We start from the raw sequence: 25,876 nt of genomic DNA on the forward strand, positions 1-25,876 counted from the left end.
GTAAGTTTCTTGCTATATTTCTGACAGCTGTGTTGCTCCATTTCCTTGCCTAGCCTTGCTGCTGCAACTCATGGCATATGCCAGAGCATGGTTTCAACAAGGCCAGGCATAGAGTACAGTAGAGTAGAGTAGACCAGACCAGACTAGACCAGGTTGGAAAAGACCTTTAAGATCATCAAGTCCACCATCTAATCAACTACACCATGGCACTGAGTGCCCCATCCAGACTCTTCCTGAACACTTACAGTGGTGGTGATTCCACTGCCTCCCCAGGCAGCCCATTCCAATGGCCAATCACTCATTTTATGAAGAACTTCTTCCTAACATCTAGCCTAAACCTCCCCTGGTGCAGCTTGAGACTGCGTCCTCTTGTTCTGGTGCTGGTTGCCTGGGAGAAGAGACCAACCCCCACCTGGCTACAACCTCCCTTCAGGTAGTTGCAGACAGCAATAAGGTCTCCCCTGAGCCTCCTCTTCTCCAGGCTAAGCAACCCCAGCTCTCTCAGCCTCTCCCCATAGGGCATGTGCTCCAGACTCCTCACCAGCTTTGTTGCCCTTCTCTGCACATGTCCCTGCTGGGGACTGTAGATAAATCCCTGCTAGGCAGTTAGGTTCCTGACTTTCCATTTTTTCAGGATCATCATCTTCATAAATGGTCACCTCCTTTGTGCTGTTGCCTAGCAATGCTGGGACATTGTCAGAAAACCTGCCTGCTTTGTACCTCTCCCAGTTCTGTCATTTCAAGTGAACCAAAGCCACAGGCTATTATGTTAAGGTCTTCCCCAAGAACAGATTTTAACACCATACAGGAATTATCTTCCCTCGAATATAGTAATTCAAGGAGGCACAAGAGTTCTCTCAGCCCCCTAACTCTGCCATATATTGCTCAGTTCCCAAAAAGTTATTTCAGATCCCTTTCAGCCAGGTTTAATGATTCCATTCCTTGAGACAGGTGTCTTTCACAGTTTGCCACAGTAACTTCGGAGGTGAAAAGGATTTTCTCTGAGCAACCACTCCGCTGTGTAAGTCCTGTCTCACTGCAGAGGAAACCCCATTCTCTTCTCTGTTTTCTTTTTACTAAATATCCTTTGGAGAAGTTTGATCTCCCCACACTTTTTTTTTTCTTTTTGACAGAACTACTTTTCCTTGACAAAAATCCTGTTCTTTGATTCTCCTAGCACAGGCAATGAATACTCCCTTTAGCCCATGCTCTGTTCAGCCACATCCCACACAACCCTTTTTACGACAGTCCCTCCAGGGACAGGTAGCACATAGTTGCTCCCACTCTAGAAGGTATGTGACAGCTTCAATCCCTTCTCCTTTGACCTACTTCCTTCAAGATTTCCACAGGCTGGCAGCTACCTTTTGCTAGGTAGCTATCACCTTCCCTTTTCATCACCCTCAAGCTGAGGTGACAGTAGTGGGTGGTTATTTCAAACGCATGTGACAAGGATTCTGTCAACGTGATACTAACTTACAGGCTCACAGAGGTGTGTCCAGAAGTTTCTATAGAATCTTAGTGCAGTGGTTGAGGTTTGTATTTCAGCTTTTTCTTTCCTCTGATGCTGTACAGCAGGTGCAATACTCCACATTTTTAAAGTCTTGGAGAAAAATATAATGCACAGATATTTCTCCATTATTAGCTTAATTTAGGCCTGTGTAACCAAAATTCTCAGGTGAGTGTTTTCACCCAGCTGCTACCTGTGAGACAGCTGCTATCTGTGAGAGCTCTCTGCCTCTCTCTTGGGCAGTCTCTGCCTTATGTCTCTTGAATTCTATTTTTTCAGTCAGAGCTTCCTTGCAGAAGTGGTCTGCGTTTCAGCATCTTGAACTGTCCAACCCCTCCCTACTGCTTGATCACAAAGGAACCAAGGAACCAAGTTCCCACTTGGTTTCTCAGTTTCTTCAGCTCATGGTTCACCCAGGAACCAGCTGGTATATTCACCAGCTGGACTATGGTTGCTTCTTTGGAGACAGCAATCCATCTGGCTTTGGAGGCACACTTCTGCGCCTCTGTCCAAGCCTTCCAGGTCTTTCCATAAACCCACAATCCAACCAAACAAAAAGATTCTCTCTGACTCAGCTTCCAGATAAATTTGTTTGCTTACTCATACATAGTTTCAAACTTCAAGTTTGGGGTTACCTGCACCTCACTTCCCCCACCACTCCATTCAAAGCTCTGCAATGGGTCAGGTTAGACTCTCTCCCTATAGCAAATTCCTCAAACTACCAAAAGTCTTCAGAGCAAATACACACAATCCCATCTCCTGAAAAAGTGAAAAAATCAGATTTTAGATTAGGCACTCAACTTTTTTGAATAGGGAAAATACCACAGTGGCTTCACAAGACTTAAAAGAAACACAAAAATCTCATCAAACATGAGTTCCCATTTACTGCATGCTTGCAGGAGGTTTCTGTCCTTCTACCTGGTTTCAAACTAGTGGCGCTCTGAACCTCAGACTCTGCTTACTCCCCTCTGGTCCCAAGGGTTTCCCTTAACTCCAGACAGGTCTGCCTGCTTTCCTCAGCAATCCCACTGATCTGCAGGCTCATCTCCAGGCTGTGCAGTGACCTGCCAGCCACAGTGACAGCCTGGAGACCCTCTGCTCTCCTCAGTAAGCCATGGTGATCCCCAGGAAGAAGCATCCCCTTCTTCTTGGGGCTGTGTCTAAGCCTGCTGATCTCAGCGCACCTGCTGCAGAGACCCTGCAGCACACTGTTAGGCCATTGCTTTGAGTGGGTAGGCAGCCAGAGACAGGCAGAAGCTTCTCCAAAGAATTTAGACATTGGAAAAGGATTTAAAAAAGCAAAGAGAGATGTGAAAACACATATGTGATAAACTTAAAAGAGAACTGACAGATGGGAAGTGGTGGGGCTTTAAACCCTTGGGGGTTTTCTCCATATTTTCAGTTCTGCTTAAGATATGACATTGGTACATGCCTTTTAGCAGTGTGCTGGGCAAAGCTTACAGAATGCACAATATCCACCCTTAATGTTTCAGTTTGAAAAGAAAGTAATCATATCCTTTATAATAATAAAACCACAGATATATTTTATTTTTATTCTTTCTGTTCATCAGTATGAATGCTTATCAATCCAGAAATACTAAGGGAAATTCTCCTCTTCCAGCAAATTCTCCCTCCTTCTGCAGCACCAACAGGAATCTTCCTCAGTCACAGGCTCTGTGGCGCTAGTTCAACCCAGTGACACTCGCTCTTTTCACATACCCATGCTAAACTCCCCTTCCAAGAACATACTCAAAGTATACTCAAACTGTTGCCTGAAGGGCAAGCTATCTAAAGATGAGTAGCATATAAAATGAAGTAACTTATACATGATGTGGGCAGCTATTGCAAGGCTCTGCTGGAATGTAACAGGTCTCAAGTTCTACCTACAAGACTGAAGAAAGATTCTTCTTTTGAATAGATGACCTAACCAGGCGCTTTATCCATTAGACCATACCATCACCTTAAAATTACACAGAATTGAATGGCTGAGTACACTTACAGTATTTGAGCCACTGAGCACCAGCAATTTCCAAGGTGTAAGTGAGGTTTTGAAAGACCTCAGCACAGCTCCCAAACAAGTCTGAATTCTGTTATCATGCAATGGCAGACCTGACATTTCTCTGAAACTAACTGCCATCTGAGCCAGGAAACGTTGGAAATGTTCTTTCTGCCATACAGATTTCACTCATCAAGCTTACACCTACAGCAAAAAGTTTCTGAACTGCAACAGAAATCAGTACTAATGTTTATTCCTGTGTTGAATAGACAGACAAATGCCATATGGACTGCATGGGTGCTTTCCATCACCAGTCCCATAAACGAGTTTGCAATGTCTGTAAGTTACAGGCATGGAGAGCAAAAATGAAAAACAGTCCAAGACTAAGCCTCACAGAAAAGCTTCCCACAGGCAATTGAAAGGATTTTTCAAATGGAAAGACTGCTGCTCCTCCTACAACTTGCATGTTACACATTTGGGACCTTAGGACATGAGATATTTTCATTAACTATAACCAGACGTGTAGAGAAAGCTAATTCTCATGTCAGCATAAACTAAGCTCCTAAGTCCAAACTCTCTTCATGCTAGAAACACCAGAAACAGTTACAGTGATTCAGCATAACTAAAAGCATCAGAAAATCTGCAGATGACCACACAATCAGACTGAAAATATTTCTAATTTCAAATCATGCCATTTCCACATTTTTTTTTCTTGTTTTCAACATTGGAAACAGGTATTTGCTTTCCCATGTTTGCAAATACATACATATGCATATACATATCAATAGATATGTCTACCAGCTCCCTCAAATACACGTAATTAATTTTGTATATAAGCACTCTGATGCAAACTAACTGCTGTTGCTTTAATTTATTTACTGGAATGTAAAGCCACTCAACACTGAAAAGCTCTTGCTCAGTTCTGAGTCACAGCTTCAAGGTGGTACCAGGACCACCTTGACATAGCTACATAAATTTCTGTGTGTTTACACAAATAGCCAAGATTCTATATGGAGGGAGGCAGCTTTTGTGGAGTTAAAGTAGGTACAAGAGAAATGCAAGAGGAAAATGAAGTCTGTCATCAACGAGCATTTGCTGAACCCTGCACAATGTAAACAAGCTGTTCTTACGCATTTTCACGCTACACAGCCCATCAAAAAGGTTTCAGGCTCAGACTGCAAAGTGCAGTGGTCAACACCCACCTGAGCTGTCCAGAGTACAGACAGCAGCTAAGAGGAGAGACTTTTTTCCCCTTCTGCAGAAATTATCATGATTTGTTTTCAGCCTCTGACTCCCCAGTCAAACACTTATATGCAAAACACTTACAGTACATAATTCTTCTGATTAAGTGGCTCTTGAGCGTGCATATTTTGCCGTACAGAAAGGTTGATTTAGTGACTACTAAGCATACACACCATTGAAGTTGTTCAGAAAGTTTCATTATATCAAACACCACAAAACATGACCTGATGCCTTCAGAGGCACTAAATTCTTCAATTCTTTTTCCCTTAACATGTTATTTGCCTTTAAAAAAATACTAATGGAGCGAATGTGATTCTAAAATAAACATTGAAGAAACCACTTCCAATTTGGTTCAATAACCTAAATCTTACATCAAAAGTCGAATGCACATGACACCAACAGCCCTTTCCTGATAGTGTACAGCCAACAGCAAAGGCCAAAAGGCTAAACTCCTGCAAATGTTAACTACACAGGACTCAAGCATGACAGGAAAGTTTCCCACTTCAAACTTGGGTCCCCTTGAAATGGGTCACCTCAGAGAATCACAAAGAATAGCAAGAAATCATGATGCTCTTCCCAACTAAGATTCACTTAATAGTACTTCTAAAGACAACATGGATTCTTAGTAATGTCTTTTCAGTTTCCAAATTTCAGCTCAGAAAAGCTACAATAACAAAAGAAGGGCATGAGACTGTTCTTTGTCAGTCAGGTAGGATCAAGAGTTTCTCTTCATGATCAGCTATGATGCACTTTCAGTGTCACAAAGACCATCTCACATGACAAGGGTGACCAAACCACACACAACCAAATATTAGTCTCCAAATTATCAAGTTAGGGAATGAAAAATACAAAAATAAAAACGCTTCCATGTGGTTTTCCCCAAAGCAGACCAGGAATGAGTGCCAGGATAGTGAATACTCTTGAGCCTGAAGGATTGCTTCCTTCTATGCAGGTTTCCTGCAGCACTGCCCTGGAACAACACAGTCTCCTATTCTACTGGCGCACAGCTCAAAAGGACTTCACCCTTCTGGAGGACAGATTCAATAAACAGCACCAAAGAAACCTAGGATGTAGAAGTAATTACTATTCAGGCCTTAAATTTCAGTTGTTTAGAAAACAACCACAAAAACAAATCATGTCAGAGACATAAGAAGGAAAGCTTACTGATTGTAGATTTCCAGACCCTAGCAGCATAGCAAAATGGCCTAAACAAGTAATATATGGTCACAATAATGGTCTCCAAGGGCTTAATTACCTGTATCATTAGGTAGTGGTAGCCTCTCTACAATTATATTGACAGTCCTTCTACAACCAAGCAGTTGATAATGAGGCAATAAAAACACATGACAATGCACACAAAAGAGTGCTGGAATAGTGTCATATATAGCATCATCAGCTTTGATGGCAATGAGCAAGAAAGTCTGAATTAAACTATTTGTGAACTGGAAGCAAAAACAATCAAGAAAGGCCTAGATACATTTTGTCATTTATAACTTACATGTGCAAGCCCAGCAAAAGCCAAAGAGAAGAGAAAAGAAGGGAAGATTAGTGATGTGCAAATGAGATGCAAGATGAAAGGAAGAGGAGGAAGTGGAAGGGGAAGGAAAAAAAAGGAAAGGGGAAAGGGGAAAGGGGAAAGGGGAAAGGGGAAAGGGGAAAGGGGAAAGGGGAAAGGGGAAAGGGGAAAGGGGAAAGGGGAAAGGGGAAAGGGGAAAGGGGAAAGGGGAAAGGGGAAAGGGGAAAGGGGAAAGGGGAAAGGGGAAAGGGGAAAGGGGAAAGGGGAAAGGGGAAAGGGGAAAGGGGAAAGGGGAAAGGGGAAAGGGGAAAGGGGAAAAAGAAAAGGCAGTGACACTTTCATGCCTCTGTGTTATTGTATGAGCAATAGGAAAGAAATACATGAGAATACACATGTATGCCAAACTTGTCACTGGCACGGCAATAAAATAGGTTAGCATACAGTGAAGTGAAAGGATATCTCTAAGGTACAAATGTTTAATTATTTGTAACACATTGGTATTTCTTTTGAAGAAACAGGAGAGCTATTAGGACTCCAACAGAAGATCATTTAAGAAGGATATTTAGTCTAACTACAGCCCTAAATGGAGAATCACAACATCACTCCCTCGTCCCTGTTCAAGCACTCATTCTTTAATCATCTATCTTCAACACAGCACGGGATGCATTTTCAAACTGCTCTGCAGGACTTCAGCCATGCAGCTCCTATTGTGTTTAATGGGAATCCTGTGGACAGAGCTCTGTATGAGACTTTCAAAATGTACTCCAGAAATCTCTAAATAATGCACTAGTTGAACATTACTCTGTTTACTTCTCATGGGACATGACTAAAATGAAACAAAGGTTACGTCGTTCATAAAAGCAGTATTTATTGGAAAGCTCATCAGTCTTTTCTATAGGGATATTTTTCCTCTCTAAAAATATTTAATGTGACTATTTAGGATTTACTTTTCCACAGCACCTAAAAAGGAGAACAAAATCAACACAGATCATTGCTTTAGAAAATAAGATCCAGTGGTTGACATTATGGGTCTAGGACTTGATAAGGCCTTCTTCAAGGCTTCACACTGTTACAGACTACCTTTGTGGCTTTGTTTCAGACTTCCCTCTGAAAACTGATTTAACAGTTTCTGTTTCAACAGCTTTACGACAATAATAAATACTAGTGAAGCATTAATCAAACATTCATCAGACACAGAAAGAATGGACAAATATTAACTCTCTCTCTCTCTCCTTTCAAGATGAGGGGACACAGTCTCAAGCTGTGCCAGGGGAGGTTTAGACTCGAGGTGAGGAAAAAGTTCTTCACTGAGCGAGTCGTTCGTCATTGGAATGTGCTGCCCAGGGAGGTGGTGGAGTCGCCGTCCCTGGAGGTGTTCAAGGGGAGATTGGACGTGGCACTTGGTGCCATGGTCTAGTTGTGAGGTCTGTTGGGACAGGTTGGACTTGATGATCCTTGGGGTCTCTTCCAACCTTAGTTATACTGTGATACTGTGATGAGGGCTGCTTCTGTGATCAGGTCTAAGATAACAAGAAAGTTTAGAGAAATATAAATCCTTGCCATGAAGACTTTAGTTCCAGTGTTTTCACCTTTCAGAAGCAGTATTCAGAATAAATTCATGAAGGCACAATTTTAATTGGCTTTCATGCACCCAAACAGTAGATCCATTATCCTTTGGAATATGAACCAAATAGGCTCAGCTACATAAAAAGTTTCAGGGATTGCCATTTCAGGGAACAGATCCTCAACCTTTTCAACCTGTGAAAAGCATCACTGCAGAGAAAAACAAAAAGGTTGGTACATTCACTAGGCAAAAGTTCAGGCAAGAAACAGGAAACATAATATACAGAGCCTACATTTCTAGCTTCAGAAATGAACATTAGATGTAATACTGTTAGCTCATTTACTATAAACTGTTATTGTATCTATGCAATTTGTGCTGCTATGAAAGTGGAAGATGACCTTAGGAATATAGACATATTTTAATATCCCTGAAATTGGCAAGAACAACTCTTGTCATGAGCCAGTGAAGTACTTTTTTTCCTGGACTCACAGAACACATAAGGGACACAAAGGTCTACTATGAAAACCTTGGGAAATACCCATAACACAAGCTTAGCATTTTGCAAGATTCTGCATTTCTGCCAGTGGAATGCAAGAAAAGTACATTACTCTGAAAACTACTGTGTCTACTAGCATCAGACTGTATGGGCATGAATTCAAAACTGAGAAACTTGGGGCAGAAGGCATTCCACTGAACTTAACAGTTCACTTCTGAGAATCAGGGCCTTTGTGACTTAAGTGAACAGACAGCATGTATTTTAGCTAATCTGGTGGAAACAAAGCCTCACAAGCCTGCCTTAGTAAGAAATAATTTAGTAGTTCTCCTGAGGGACTTCTTCCCCCTCTAAGCAAGAATCAACACAAAGAAAAGATCCTTTTGAATCCTTAATTAAATATTATAAAAAGTTGAAAGAAAACAATCATTATCTTATAATGCACCATTACAATGTAGGAGACCAATTTCTGAAAAACCAATTTAGATATCCATGTCCAGGAGGGGAAAAGGGCAGGAAAAACAGCAAAGAAAGCCAGGATGATACATGAAAGAGAGGCTGAGTTGGACATGATGGGAATGCAGGGCAAGAGCTGAACAGCAGTATCTCACAGTACCAAAGCTTTAAAAATTCCATTTGTTCTTCAGAAAGAAAGAACAGTTTACCTTCATCATGAGCCAAAATGCTATATACAGCAGGAAATTATGTCCATGACAGGGGACTCTATTAATGTGAGAAGAAGCTACATCAGGTCCTTTTGTATCCACAGCTGTCCAGGCAGAAAGGCAGGACTCTCACCCAGGTGGACACAAGCAATATAACTGTGGGTATGGGAGACATGCAAGACTCCTGCTTGCTTGGTTACAAAGTTAAGCTATGCTTTATAATGTGATTATAAAAATTCACTCATATTTTGATGTTCTGCAGCTACAAGGGAAAAAGATGTTTATTGCAGATGTGACCACGAGAGCCCAAATCAGTGTTGTGTCCTCTTGCTGCCAGAACAGCTGGGCAAAGGCACACAGGATGCACTCTGGCTGACAGAAACTAGGGTAGGCCAAACCTCCCACCATGGGAGCTGTGAGTACTTTGCAAAACACAGTCATTGCTGGCTTAGTTAGCTTTAGATAGATGGCAGGCAATAGGAGGCAGAAAGAAGAATAAAGCAAGAGAGTAGAACTCATATCCCAGCTAGAAAATTGCATCCACTGCTGGTTTTGCACACCAGCACAGCGCTGATGGAGTAGATCTGGCATTTACCTTCACAGCAGAGGCATCCTACTTGACACAAATGCAAGTGATGTCATCTTGCAGAAAATCTAATATTGGCATTGACTGTAAAATGAAGCTAAAATGAAACAGAATCATTTTAGATCATCCACCTTCACTTTATTTTTAAAATAACTGCTATAATAGTAATTTTTAAACTATCTATATTTGCCTGGTTTGTTAGTGTCTTCCAAACAGCACCACCTTTATTTCAAGATTATTATAAAAATAAAGATGCTGACAGTCTCTTTACTAGCCAAGTGCTAGTACAGTATTTTTGTATCTTTTTAAACTCATTGCTAATGATTCATTTCAAAGTATTTTCAGATTACTAAAAGGAAGTGTAGTGTATTTCCTTAATCTCCATCATTTTTAACCCTCATTCACTCTTCGTGCCACTAAGTACATTGTACATTCTGAAAAACCACTTGGCCTGCAAATAGCATAAACTAAACCTGCTAGAATAACAAACTTACTGTTGGAAAATGTAAAACCTGTAAATCCATCCATACCTGGAATTGCTGAAGGAATATGGGAACTCGTTTTACAATAAAGGCCACATTCCTCTGTAAAACACAAGCTTTTCTATTTTGATATTTACACTGATGCATCTCCAAATGAAAAACAGTCCAGGGGGAAGAAGAGAGACAAATCTACACCTGGTGGTGTGATCACTTCCAGCATTTGACTCCTAACTGTTTGCTCAAGACAAATCTTTTAATATTTGAGAAAGTGCATCTTGATTTTATAGATAATATCCACATCTCTGAGCAAGTGGAAAGCTTCTGGATTTTGAACTCATTAGGGAGCAAATCTATCAAGGCATTACTGATGAAAATGAGAGAGAGAAAAAACTGTTGCTAACTTAAAATGTACACAATCACTTACTTATTTTATTAACTATTTATCAGAGGCTGCTGTTGTTAAGAGAGTTGTTTTAAAGGCCTGCTTACAAACAATACACAGACAAATACAAACTAGAGGACCTGAGTGTCAGGGAGCATTAAGGGCTGAAAAATAAGACCTAGTTATTCATTTGTCTTAGTACAACTACAGATACAATCACAGTATGGGAGAAATGTACATTAAAAATGTAAGGGAAGTTGATTTATAGAAAAGCAGATTTCTTACAAAGTTTGGATTATTTTTCTTTTACCCACTACATTTGCAAATGAGCCTGACAATCATCATAAACTCAGACGCATGCATGCATGACTGGCTGTTTACAAAGACGACCAAGTTGCAGCAACGAGCCAGACATTCCACAGAGGGAGGAAAAGCTATGGATGGATATGAGATGCACCAAGAGTTTTAGTTGCTAGAATACTTACAGACCTATTTATTATATGTGGGCATACTCAGCATTTTTGCTGGAGTATTACTCCTGAGAGTTTGTTTTCAGTTGAGAAATCACTCAGATTCCATGAAGAAAAACATAAAACCAGAACAGGAAGGTAGTTATCTATCAAAATATCCTGTAAGTGTGCCTGGTCTTTAGCACTGTCAGACAGAGGCATCCCTTATATTGTGTTATTCGTGGAATCTAACTTAAGATACAAATTCAGAGCACTCAAAACTCATGCATGTCTCTACATTTCTGCTAGATTACCGAAAACCATAGTTCAGTCATCAAAACTGGATGTCTAATTGGGGGCTGGGGGGTGTAAGCACCATCCTTCTTCACTCCCTAGGAATGCCAGATACTGGTGTAACTGAGCTTCACCTGCTTTAGGTATACTGGTGTGACTGGGCTTTACATGCTTTACATAAACCTGGGGCTGTCCCTACTACATACTACTGGATGAAGACTAGCAACTGGCATCATGAGTTCAGATTCCTTATCAAACAGAGATTTTTCAAAGGCTGTGTTATTTACAGCAGGTCAAAACCTCAAGGCAGGATCATGGATTATGGTCAGTGGAGAGTAAGACACCCCACTCTACCCAGTGAGGTATGAAACTGCCTGTTTCAGAGTTTTTTAAAAAAATCAACTCAAGCTAGTGAGGATATAAGGTGATAAATGGTGTAGATGGCACTTGGTAGGAAAAAAAACTTTGAATTGAGTTAAAATTTTACAGGATTACCAGTTACAAAGAGGCAATCTGAAAGGCTCTTCTGTTCAAAGAGTCAGACCCAGAGCTTACACATTCCTCTCCAACAGGAAATCTTGACTTGAAATTAGCTTTGATACTAGCAGCCTGCTGGGAGAGGATTTTCATATAAACTCCAGCACAATGCCAAGTACTTATATCCTTAACAGAAACACTTTAGGGAAGTAATGCAAACTTAGATTAATCACACTGAAATAAGATTTTGTGGAAATTTCAGATGTGGAAAGAAAACTGAAGCAGGTCACCTAACAAATTGTTGTGTGCAAGTCCCCTTTCTAGTAACGCTCAAGAGGAAAGTATCACATACAGTATCCATAGAAATTAATGCAGAAATACCAACATAAATAAACATTGGGAAAGCATACATAAAACCTAGTTTTAAAAAAAAATTACTATCCATGCTACATGAAAGCAGAGCAATATATAAATCTGAGAGTACTGTAAATGTGAAAGGCTGATTTTGAAGAAAACTGTTTTTAAAGCTGCAATCTATTCAGGTTATGGAAGTTGAACTTAAACCTTGCTAAGAAATGCCAGTTCCAACTGTTAATCTTTCTTTTTCAAATAGCATGGGAAAAGGTATATGGATTTTTTATTTGTGTTTACTTTGGGATGCAAAACTTTCCTTGAGGTTTTCAAGCCGTGTAGATTGCACAGATTAAACTGAATTACAACACTTATAAGTATATATACACTAATGAATGGTCAGCTCACATAAACTTTATGTATTTCTGCCCACACGTTGCATAAAATTAAGATAAAATGCCAGGTATATAAACAAATGAAAGCCAAACTTTTATGAACTATAAACACAAGGCCAGCAGCACTTCACTTCTCTAAGATGAATTTGACATTTGGACAGAACTGTGAATCACAACCAGCAATGCAATAACCTGGGAATAAAAGTGGCCTATTAAGAAAATAAACAAAAAAAAAATAGAACAAATCACTCTCAGATGATCTTCTCAGAAGATTGTACCACCAACAGCCAATGCTTCTTTCACCTACTGCTGAAATGGTACCATTCTCCAAGCATGATGAAATCAGCTTCTGAGCAATTTTCACTACCACTTGCATATAGACAGTAATATAAGCAAACAAGACTTTGCTTTAACTACTTTTGTCACTTTTCTGTTTTCAGGAGGTATCTGTGCCCAACAGAGTAAGAAAGCACACCTTCCCGTGGCGGGACACAATTCTGCCATCCACCCTATGTACAAATATTTACAGGAAAATGCAGTCAGAAGTAGTGCTTTACTTGAAATGAAAATCCATGCAGATTAAAAGTGGATTTAATTACACTAAACCAACTCTCTTTTTGTTATTTTTTTCTTTTCCTGGTGAGTGTGCCTGCATTTAGGTCATTGTATTTCATAGAAACACAGAATCACAGAATTAACCAGGTTGGAAAAGACCTTCAAGATCGTGAGGTCCAACCTATCATCCAACACCATCTAACCAACTAAACCATCGCACCAAGTGTTTTGTCCAGTCTTATTTTAAACACTTCCAGGGACAGTGACTTCACCACCCCCACAGACAGCCCATTCCAATGGCAAATCACTCTTCCAGTGAAGAATTTCTTCCTAACATCCAGCCTAAACCTCCCCTGGCACAGCTTGAGACTGTGTCCTCTTGTTCTGACACAGGTTGCCTGGGAGAACAGACCAACCCCCACCTGGCTACAACCTCCTCTCAGGTAGTTGTAGACAGCAGTAAGGTCTTCCCTGAGCCTCCTCTTCTCCAGGCTAAGCAATCCCAGCCTCTCCCCATAGGGCTTGTACTCCAGACCCCTCACCAGTTTGCTGCACTTCTCTAGACACCTTTCAGCAACTCAACATCCTTCCTAAACTGAGGGGCCCAGAACTGGACACAGAACTCAAGGTGTGGCCTAACCAGTGCTCAGCACAGGGGCACAATGACTTCCCTGCTCCTGCTGGCCACACTATTCCTGATACAGGCCAGGATACCACTGGCCTTCTTGGCCACCTGGGCACACTGCTGGCTCACACTCAGCTAGCTGTTGACCAGTTCCCTCAGATCCCTTTCTGTCTGGCCGCTCTCCAGCCACTCTGTTCCCACAATACAACAGGAATGACAGACAGAGCAAGCCACATGTCTGTGTTTAAAAAATAATTGCCTAATTGAGGCCACCTCTTAGAACACAAGTCTTAGTAGAGTTCAGAAACAAATCCTCCAATTTCTTCAGTGAGAAAATGTTCAAAGCTAGCGCAGGACAACTGAATAGCTAGATTCACACAAAGACTACTGAAAATACTAACTCCAAAATTCACCAATACACAGCATCTGCAGTGTTAAAGATGTGCCTAACTGTACTTTCAAAGAGGTGAGGAAAGACACTACAAGGTCCAAGTCTTGTGGCGTTTGAGCAGTCTTGGGAAATGTGTGGGGCTTTTTTTATTTTAAAAGAAGAATCTTTTGACTCTACCTTCACTACTGTAGAGCTTCACTGCTATTTTGATTGAATGTTTAGGTACAGCATTACAGGTGTACATTATCTATTTGGCTCCAGGGCTTCCTCTTTGGTGCCCTATTTTTAAATCTCTACAGAAGCTCAGTTCTTGTGCTAGATTATTGTCTAGTGCTGATACTGCCACAGACATGATAGGCAGATTTAATTTACTCAAACCCTGAGCTACCCTGAATTTTGAGATGAACATAATTTAATTAAAGGAAAAAAAATAGCAAAGAATTCCCATGAATATAATTAAAAGAATGCTGCTGGACAGTTTTGCTTAAATATTTGGACTGCTGTAAAATATTTCTGCAGTTAAGAAAATGGTATCTCAGAGAATTAGTGTTACTTTTACAAGAACTTATGATTGTATTTTCTTTTTATCTAAGTGTTACTGACTGAGTATATCCATCACTATGAAAAGCAATCTTCGTGATCTTAATGCAGTATTTTTTTTAACTTCTGAAATAGATAATAGATGCATACTTTACTTAGGAACACTTAACAAAAATCTGTTCATAAACTTCAGTTAGACGTTCTCCAGGAGACACTCTGACAGCCTATTCTGCATTATCCTAAAGATTTACTTTGAATATCACTTTGTTGAGCTATTTATTATTGTGGGTCCAGTCCAACAAACAGCAGAGGACAGATTTTCAAAGTTTACACATTCACACTAATTTAACCAGCAATTCACACTAGTTTAACAGCAATTAACAACTTCTTGTTTTTAAACAGAGAACCTTCTTTTATTGCTGGCTTATTTGGTTCTATACATTCCATTATGAACAGGAATGATTCTATTGTGGCCCTATGATTCTATTGTGGCCTTCCAGTATCTGAAGGCAGGGTACAAGAAGGCTGGGGAGGGACTTCTCAAGATTATCAGGTAGTGCTAGGACTAGGGGGAATGGAATGAAGCTGGAGGTAGGGAGATTCAGGCTGGACGTGAGGAGGAAGTTCTTCACCGTGAGAGTGGTGAAGCCCTGGAGGGAGGTGGTTGAGGCCCCATCCCTGGAGGTGTTTATGACCAGGCTGGATGAGGCTCTGGCCAGCCTGATCTAGTGTGGGGTGTCCCTGCCCGTGGCAGGGGGGTTGGAACTAGATGATCCTTGTGGTCCCTTCCAACCCTGACTGATTCTATTCTATGATTCTATAAGGAGCACCACAGAAATAATCACAAATACATAAATGGTCTAGGAGGCTGCTACATTTTCTTCTATGTTCAGCTTTCACTTTTATAAGCAAACAGTGATTTATTGAATGTCAAGGAAAATATTTACTGAAAATTCTTTTAAGGGCTTGAATGGAAGAGTCAAAACCTGCTCCACTTCTGGTCCATCCCCAGTCTATAGTCACAGGGTGCTAAGTTTCCACAAACCTGTTCACACAACCGTCCTTAGAAAAGGAAAAATGGGAGCTGCAATTAAGTGGATACTGCTGGAAACTATGATGAAAGATGACATAAGTGCTCCAGAAGTACTTCCGATGTCATTAACTCTTCAAACCTGACAATTAACAGAGACATAATATTTACAAACTGCAAGAAGCTTTAAAATTACTGAAACCTTTTGTATCTATCGTCCTTGGTAGGGAACGTAATCAAATAAATTCAGTTGTAATTACATGGGATTCAGATTCAATTTGATTTTAATTATTTGAAATGTGTACATATTCCAGGAAAACCTCATTAAATGGCTCAGCCAGTTTACTTCTCAAATAGGCCCAGTGAATCAACATCTACAATTATCCCTCACAACAGCCAACCTTTCACTCTAATGGTTCAGATTAATCAAGTTATTGCAGTTAATGCAAATCAGGAAGTAATAATGAATAAAATTGATCTCCAGTTGTGTAAGGAACACCTGATCTTCCAAACAAGAGACAAGATGGAAATGCGTGTTTCACTTGTTGCCTTCTACTTGTCATTTAGGATAGCACATTATGTTTTGGAGATGCCATCCACACTGCTTCCCTTAAACAAAAGGGACTTTAAGTTCTTTGGATTCCTATTAGAAGCAGAGTATTGCAATAATGAAAAAAAAACATTTTGACCTCAGCTTCAGTGGCATTAGGTTGATTTTAGCATACTGCCTGTCTGCAAGACATTAAACAGCAATGTCTTTCTTTTTGCCCTAAGCAAAAGTACAATCAAATGTTTTTCAGAAAAAAATCCTTTATGCATGGCTGTTATATTTTTCCTCTTCTCCCCTTTCACATGTCATTTTCCCTAGTCTCTCTCTGAGTTACTCTTGCAACAGAAGACTGAACTGCAGAATAAACAGCAAGTGTTTGTGATGTATTGCTATGATTAAGAGAAATTTTGGGGCAACAAAATATATTTTTCTTTCAGTCCTGGCATCTGAAGAACCAAAATATGCTTCTTTCCCTACTACCTGGGATATTTTTGTAACAACAAAATCATTAGCGTTTTAAGTCTGCTGGTGTGGTGACAACAAAAGTAGCAAGACCTCAGGCATGAACAGGAGCCCATTGTACAGAAGCACTTTCGTGAAGTCAGCTGAAGCTAAATCCTGGAGTTCAGCAGTGGGTCAAGTACACAGCTCTTTCCAGTCCAAGTAAACAATTGAGAAAGAAATCAGCAGTATCTGAAAACCTTCACTGTAATTCTCCTTTAAAGATACGGTTAGTAAATCAAATCCATTTTTCATGGGATGCCTCCCTCAAGAAGTATCACCAATCTTACTATGTGTTAGGCTTTCCCATACTAGTTGCATCAAATACTTGCAAAAAAAAATAATCATATATTAGTTTTCCCAATTATAATATCATTTAGTTTAAAAAATATTTTCTTTCAGACTAAAATTCACATAGCAGTAACATGAAACAATCATAGAGCACTTCACTCTTATTAGTTGGTCATTAGCTTCTCCAAATCATCAACATCCACTTCCTAGGTCTTAGTTTGGACAGTTCTTGTCTGGAAGCTCTCTGCTTAATTTTTCTTTCCTCAATTTTCACTTTTTATTAGTAGAATAATTGGCTGGGAACCATTACAAAAGTTCTTTTTTTGCCATTCCCTGGAAAGTGTCGGGAAGGTCATTTCGTTTCTGCAAGCATAGCTGTGCTGAATGGAAATGATGCTGATAACAGGTGAAGTAACTGTGAAGGGTCTGACTGAGTTCAGTGGAATGCAACCAGATGCAGGTTGATGTTTTGGGTAACAAGGCAAGTATCTTGCAATAGCAGTAACTTCTATTTAGAAGAAGAGGAAAGCAGGAAAGCATTATGAGTTCATGTCTTTCAACTTACAAGACTCAAAAAACCTATTTTAGAACGGCAAAATAGTTACATCCATTTTCCCACTACTTACACCTGTAAACTCAACACATCGTAAAGACACAGGGAGTTAGGACAAGCAATAACAGACCTTAAGTCCCAAGCATGTTCACACACCTTCACTGCTGCTACACATCAACATGCTGTAATACTTTTAGACAGCAACATACTGTAAACTAGGAACACAATAATTTTGTTCCATGACTAACGAGTGCCCAAGTAACGTTTTTATGAAGCATTAACATTACCCCACAGTAAGGAATCATTAGAAAATGAACACATGATAACTAAGTACTTGAATGAAACACACTGTAACATACATAGTTAGCAAGGTTCAGGGGCTAAGCAGGAGACTCATCTCTTCACTGCACCTCTTGTCTCTTGTTACCATTCATGTCATCACTTAGCCGTAGGTCACTCAGATTCATTTTCCCAGGGTAATATTATAACCTTGCAGGTAGTTGAAGCAGGTATAATAAAACTAAAACATTTAATTGTGCATTCTGTCAGGACCATGTGGCATGAGGCAATGACCATCATTTGCCTGGTAAATCTTATCTCAGTTTTCTTTGCCATTTAAACTCTCCCTGGCCAAATGATAATTTTTCATTGTCTAAGTTGCCTAAAGGGTCAGTTTTAAAATACAGTTTCAGGTTCTTTTGCTCACCTCTTGGTTTAACTTTCTAAAAATCCCTACTTTTGGCAATGCTTAGTATCATATACTTACAGTTTTCTCACCTCCCCCTCCCTCCCCCCCAATTATTCAATATTATCTGCTTTTGCTGTTTAACTGTATTATGAGAGTAGTCCCCTTAATGCATGGCTACAAGTGAATGCATAAACCAACTCAATAATATCTACTTAAAAAATTATATTCCTTGCTATCAGCAATCAAGAAAAAATATGGTTTGAGTACAATATCAAGAAGGTTGAAACATGAGCAAATTTTGACTCTTTTATCAAAATTCAATTAATACAGGAAAAAGCCCAGACAGAAAGTTGGACGTGAGCCAGCAATGTGCACTTGCCGCTCAGAAGGGCAATTGTATCCTGAGCTGCATCAAAAGAAGCACAGCCAGCAGGTTGAGAGAGGTGATTCTGTCATTCTGCTCTGCTCTGGTGAGATCTTACCTAGAGTACTGTGTCCAGCTCTCAAGCCCTCAACACAAGAAGGACATGGTCCTGCTGGAAAGAGTCCAGAGGAGTGCCACAACAATGATCAGAGGGCTAGAGCGCCTCTCCTACAAAGACAGCATGAGAGTTGGGGCTTTCCAGTCTGTAGAAGAGAAGATTCTGGGGAGACCTTATTAGTGGCCTTCTAGTACCTGAAGGGGGCCCATGCAAAATGAAATAATTCCAGGAGCCCAGCTTTAAAGGGAGAAAAGAGAGTATTTACATGAAGAGGCCATTCATGTGCCAGTTAAGGGACATCCTCCTGAAAGAGGACAAACTAGCCAGACGTAGAATACATAGAATAAGCCAGGTTGGAAGAGACCTTCAAGATCATCGCGTCCAACTCATCAACCAATCCAACACCACCCAAACAACTAACCCACGGCACCAAGCACCCCATCAAGTCTTCTTCTGAAAACCTCCAGTGATGGCGACTCCACCACCTCCCCAGGCAGCCCATTCCAATGGGCAATCACTCTTTCTGTATAGAACTTTTTCCTAACATCCAGCTTGAACCTCCTCTGGCGCAGCCTGAGACTGTGTCCTCTTGTTCTGGTACTGGCCGCCTGGGAGAAGAGACCAACATCCGTCTGTCTACAACCTCCCTTCAGGTAGTTGTAGAGAGTAATAAGGTCACCCCTGAGTCTCCTCTTCTCCAGGCTAAGCAATCCCAGCTCCCTCAGCCTCTCCTCATAGGGCTTGTGTTCCAAACCCCTCACCAGCTTTGTTGCTCTTCTCTGGACTCGTTCCAGCAAGTCAACATCCTTCCTAAACTGAGGGGCCCAGAACTGGACACAGTACTCGAGGTGCGGCCTAACCAGTGCAGTGTACAGGGGCAGAATGACCTCCCTGCTCCTGCTGGCCACACTGTTCCTGATGCAGGCCAGGATGCCAGACTCCCCCAGTCTAAGCAGTACAGAGATACTATGCTTTCCAATTCTGGCTCAGGTGCTGCATCATGAAGAGGTCAGAAGAGAGAACCCCCTCCACCATCATTTCATCTTCCAAACAGTTGAAAGACAAATTCTGAGCAGCTTGCCTGTAGCACTGATTTATGTGCACGAGCTCCATGAAGGGATATAGCCTTTCTGTCAGCTCTAGCTGGTTTGTCACTCAGCATGAAGGGTTCATGAATCACCCTTCAGCAGCACATTTCCCTGCACATTATAAAGGGAATCTGAGCACCTAATTTAGGCTTTCTTATTCCCTCTGCAGGTATGTTTTTATTTCACTTAAAAGTCCTTCACTTTTTCCTATTATATTCCAGCTACACAATAGACAGACAAAGCCCAGAGAAAGTGGAACTAATTCTGAGCCTGTGCTTCCTAAAGACAGCAAACACTTTCACAGATTCACAGATTACATTGGGTTGGAAGGGACCCTCAAAGGTCAACTAATGTGGGATATTTATATATATGGTGCAGTTCAAACCATTACACCTGGGCAGCCTGTTCCAGTATTTTACCACTCTCATCACAAAGAACTTCTTCTTTATGTCTAACCTAAACCTACTCTGCTCCAGTCTCAAACCATTCCCTCTTGTCCTATCACTACAAGCCCTCCTAAGCAGTCCTTACCCTGCCTTCCTGTAGGTCCCCACCAGATATTGAAATGCTATTATAAGGTCTCCCCAGAATCTTCACTTCTCCAGGCTGAACAGCCCCAAATTTTTCAAGCCTGTCTTCAGACAAGAGTATTATCACTCTGATCCAGTAATTAATAGCAACTTCCTTCATAGCTCTGATAAACTAGGAAACACATTTCGCTTCTTGTCCTTTCCTGCTTGTTTACATACTTATGTTCAAGACTCTTGCAATGACTTCATGTCAGGGCTGTAACTCCTTTAAATTAACCCAAAATGCAGCCCCATTATGGGTTTCCAGCAAGAAATGGTATGGGCCACCTACCAAAAATTTAGGGACCGTGCAGCAAAATGAAGCATTTCAATTTCTATGACACCGCATTACTAATGCCAATTATACCATGAAAGATGCTAATGCATACTGCAGAGACTAAGCAAAACATTGACCAATGCTGAGGATAAGGTTTACCTAAGTTACTGGTTTCCCCTCCCAAGCACAGATCTATCTGTTGAAGTTTTACAGCCTGCTTCATTCCGTCACTTTCAGAGGTACCTAGAGCTGTAGAAATGGAAAGGTAAGTACAAGCTTTCCTTTCCAGGAGAAAAAAAATAACTAATAAATAGGATAGAGACTTAATATTGTAGTCACATTTCCTGAGGTAACTTCCATAAGCTTTCCTCTCCTCCTCTTACTTTGTATGGAGGAGTGAAACACATACCTGTGCAGAGCTTGGAGGGCTGTGGAACAGACAAGACAGGCATTGCCCCTGTTACATTTCTTCAGTGAGTTATGCTTGGACACTGCTGACTGAAGAGACACTAATGCAGTTTCACAAACCAAAAAGACAGTATATGTTGAGAGCAAGGTATGACAGCAGAAGGCAAAAAACTGTATTTAGACCCTCACAATGCTTAGAGAAAAGAAATATACTTGTAAAATACTAGACCTTAAGATCCTCAGAAGACAGGGCATGAAATTCTGGTGTATTTTAAGTCAACGAAAAAGGAGATTTTTGTTTTATGCTTCCAGTGGGCTATTACTAAACAATGTCAGATGAATGATGTGTTCAAAATCAAAGCTCTCCTTGGAGTTTATTTTTAAGGTTTCTGTTTGCTTGTTTTATTTTATTTTAAAATATGTCACAAAGATATTGATCACCAGTATGCCAATCCAGGTAACTGGAAAGAGATTTTACTTGTCAGAGATATCTTGGTAATTCTAAGGAACATGAGATCAACAAGCTGCTGAGAACTATTTAAATGGTCAATAAAGTTTGAGTAAAATAGCTTTAAGTAATTTTAATTTTAACAGCATCCATATTATAAATGTAAGTAGCCCTGGGGAAGATACTTGCACCACAGAAGTATGCATGCAGCTCTGCAGAAATCAGTGGGAGGCTTTTCTCAATAGAATAAAAATTTAGTAAGAACATCAGAAATTTAGTATGGATATCAGGCTCATATGCAAAATCACAAGAAGTGTTCAAGACATGATTTTCTTGTACATAGCAAAGCCTTTGCTTAAGGACTTCTAACAAAGATGACAGTGGGCAGCAAATTAAATGCTAACCATGTATTAACATAACTTACTCCAACATCAGACACCACATTCATCCTCAGCTGGAAGACATTCTTTTTCCTCACTTGCAACTTCTTCTCTTTATCAATAGCCACAGGGATTGTTGCAATCTATATTCACATATATATTTCAGTACAAAGACAAGATTCTTAAGTATGAAAGGCTGGTTTATGTGCATGTTAATGTACGCCTATGAATTATGTAAGTTCAAGGAGAGCCAAAAAACTCATCACAGAATACCTACTTACCTCTATTCACATCTAACAATATGGCTTCACAGCAGACAGGTGACAGCCACAATTCACACATTTTAGGTTGTGACTGCTGTGAAGTAGCTCCACGTCTGTTTGTTTCTACATGCCTGTTGGCAGAAGAAGTCCCTACCCCACTATAGGGGGATTTTCAATCTAAATTAATTATATTTCAGAAGAGCCAAACACCAAAAATAAAGCTCCTATGTGAGAGAGCAGTATTTATCCTTTCTGGTTAAGCCTCTTGGAGTTTTCTTCTCCAGATGGCCACAGTGGTGCTCAATTTCTTTATCAATGAGTACCCTCCTTATGTGTTTCTCTGGCATCCACTCAGATAACTTCTCAAAGCTATGCATGAAAGTAATTCCATTTTTAGTTTCTCATAGTTTTAGTAACAGATGCAGGAATGTATCTGTCTTTGGACAAGTTGGTAATACTCCACACAATGGAATTATGTCAGGACTGCTCATCTATACTGCACTAAGCTACAACTCCACAATTTAGAATCACCACCAGAATATTTAACTCCAGAACACTGCAACAAATACTTTTTTTTTTCATTTTAATACTTGTGCTTGATATTTGACACAATCAACAAACTTTAATAGCAGTTTCATACAATATTTTTACTTTTTTCACTTGCAAGTGGAAGTTGGGAATTATATGAACAAATGATACTGTCACACTGTTCCCTTTTTTCTCATGTGCACATTTCAGCAATCACAACTTGCAGGTGTCACATACCAAGCTGTGGGCAACATATGTGATTTTTGTTGTTGTTTGTGAGGGTTTATTCTTTTGAGTAACATAGTTCTTTAAAACTTGCTATGCCCTTTACAAACATAGAAGTAGAAGCAGATTTTCTGATTAACTGGAAAAGATTTTGTATGACTAATTGCATAAATTTAGATTTCTCCTATACAGTGTCTTCATTTTTTAGAACCAAACACCACCAATTCTGTTTTGACAGAGGCTTATGGTCAATTAGGTATCTCCTGAGTATGGAACACTTAAACACCAGATTTTATACCAGGTAACTTCCCTGCAAGAACAAAGGGTATTCACAATATCTTAAGCACACAAGAATTCATCATTGATAAAATTTGGTTAAAAAGAATTAGTGCCTTTAACTCAGGTTTAAATTGTGATTCAGAAGTCAGATGAAAACTGAAGTACAAACTTACATCAATGACAGACAGACAATTCATAAACCAAACTTAGAATAGAGGTATCAAAACCAGTTCTATTTATAATTCTTTTGACTTGTAAATACAGGTAAGTTATTGCAAGCCCAGCATGTGAAAGCTTAACACATGAGAGCTCAAACTGAGGAAAACAAGCCTACCTAGTGATTCCTGTCAGAAACTATTAACTTCACCTGCCAAAAAAGCCATTGCTGTAGCTGAAACAATCCCCTGGAATACAGTTCACCAGTTCAAAAGAAAGGCTGCGCACTTATCGCAGAATTCCTCTGCTAGGACTTTCTGAGTGTTGAGAGATACAGAAAAGCCTACAGATAAATTTTCACATTTTACTGCTGCATTACACTAAGTGGGTGGAACATACCCATGTAAGCAGCACTGTTAGAGTTGCCATATGACCAAAATTGGCTTTTGTATAAATGTAAATGCAGTAGTTGAACTTAGAAAGACTAATAGGGAGGAACGTAATTCCTGGAATTGAAACATCTTATTATGTGTTCGTACTTCAGCAGGAACTATATACATCTACTGAAAGATAGATAGATAGATAGATAGCTTCAGTTGGCTGATCTAACCAGAAAGAAGTTTCATAGCTGAAGTATCACTGCAATTAAGCTGATCTATACCAAGCAAGCAGTCTACAAAATATTAGATTGGGCTAAAACTTAATTACACTCAGCAGGAAGAACTTGATTCATCCAGATTAGTTACTAAAACATCCACAGGGGGTAGATAAAATCTTTCCTTAGACAGGAAATAAAGATACAATTCCATGTGTTATGAACAGATAATCAATATCACCATTACTAAAATTTCTGCAGCAAATTTCCTTAACATAGTATCAGCCAGTATAATTTTGAGAGGTATGTGAAAGAGGAGTTGCCAAGAGGAAAAACTACTTGAAAATGTGAAAAAGCTATTTAGTTAACCTGGATGGGCATGGCTAATTTCATTACAGTATGCACGCATCTTTCAGTGACGTGTTGGGAGTTATGATTTCACTGCTTGATCCTGACTATGGTTTCAACTCACCTTCATATTTAACATTCCCAGCGTATTAGGGCTGGGAAATGAAGCTGCTGCTACTGGAAAAATAAACAAATTACGAAATGACAGATTTTCTGCATCTTACAAAGACTTCTTAGTACTGGATCATGAAGGTTTTATTAGTTTTTATTTTCCAGCAATCCTTCCACTCAATTTACAAGCCTGTGCACGGTCCATTCCTAGACAACAAGGGTCTCTCTTGGTATCAAAGCTTAAAATCTCTGGGACTTTACAGCATAGAAATAATCCTCCACACCCTATGTTTTTATTCGACATCTTTGATGATTAAGCTGAGCAACTTCTGACAGCAGAAGCAAGAAACGTTAAAAAAAAAGACGCCTAGAATTGGGCTTATTAGTGTGGATATTTTAAAGCTGTTTACAACTACACTCTGTCCTTGACCATTTTTCTAACTATGAGCTCTTCAAAGAGCAACATGTAAATGAGCAGCAAAAATTTAGAAAATACAAATGTTAACTGCAAGAGTGAAAACATCCACAAAATTCTAAACAGGATGGATGCTTAATGACAACTATAAATTCCTCTACAAAGGAGGCAATCCTGCTAAGGATCCACAGTCAGAGATGCAAATGAGAATGAGCTGGTCTATTTGCAGTCAGTTCTCAGAAGTCATTGTCATGACAAGGTTTTAAATAATAGGGATTTCAAAATTCAAACTAAAAATGGAGAGCAAGAAGACAGAAGAAGGATAAAATTTGGAAATTCACTTCTAAGTCAACACCACCATTATCAGAACTTGCAAATCAGATCAAGAAAGCCTTCTGAACATTTTTGCTGTAGTGGAACCAGCCCATAATAAATCTATGAAGCTATTACAAATACAAAAGCATCTAAACCATGGGTAAATGACACTTAAATTTGTGGCTCGCATAAATCACAGATTGCTACGCATTAAGAGTTATATGCTTTCCACGGCATGAAAAATGATGAGCCTTCACATAAAATACTGAAAGAAGAAACAGTTCCACAGACCAACATATAACTGCTGTAAGAGGTCTTAAGACCCCTTCAAATTGATTGCACACAAGTGTGAACTCTAACTATTAGTATATAATCAGCTTTATGAACTTCACTGTATCATTCATCTTAAATTCTTTCAGACTTAACACAATCAATAAGAAAAGTTTCTCCAGAAAGACGCAGTACCTGCAAACAGCCTCTCTTAGCATGAAATTAAAGTCAGGCTCCTGTGAATAGGCTCTCCCGGGGACACTCCTCTTGTGCATGTTCCACGACATTGACAGTTCCTTTTTTCTGACTTGGACAAATGACTTCTCACAAAAGGCTACTCAGGAAGTGAGCTGCTTTTTAAAAAAGCATTAGCATGGCCCCACACTGTGCAGTCAGAGATTCTTCTGCATAAAGCCTTCATTACTCATACATTTCATATCTGTTGCATAGTACATAGGACATCAAAACTAATCATTCTGTCTGGTCCTCTGGTCCACAGAGCTACAGTCTTTCCACTTGCTCCTGGGAAAAAACAGGCATTTTCTTCACCACATGTTTGCTAGTGTCTGACCTACATCATGAAGATGAATGAATCT

General features: G+C 39.9%; 1 protein-coding gene across 10 annotated transcripts in view; it reads right to left on the reverse strand.

The window, feature by feature from the left end:
* NCKAP5 (NCK associated protein 5) overlaps window positions 1-25,876 on the reverse strand; it is a 257,106-nt gene that overhangs the window by 154,811 nt on the left and 76,419 nt on the right. Inside the window, exon 1 of one of the 10 annotated variants that reach the window (XM_054176896.1) lies at window positions 25,476-25,795. The exons of the other annotated variants lie outside the window; for them this stretch is intronic. Coding sequence (XP_054032871.1) covers window positions 25,476-25,567 — 92 coding nt within the window. The 5' untranslated portion in view covers window positions 25,568-25,795. Of the gene's footprint in view, window positions 1-25,475; window positions 25,796-25,876 lie in introns of those variants that run through there. 10 annotated transcript variants of the gene reach the window in all.

The sequence above is a fragment of the Dryobates pubescens genome, chromosome 2 (assembly GCF_014839835.1).
Source record: "Dryobates pubescens isolate bDryPub1 chromosome 2, bDryPub1.pri, whole genome shotgun sequence".
Classification (NCBI taxonomy): domain Eukaryota; kingdom Metazoa; phylum Chordata; class Aves; order Piciformes; family Picidae; genus Dryobates; species Dryobates pubescens.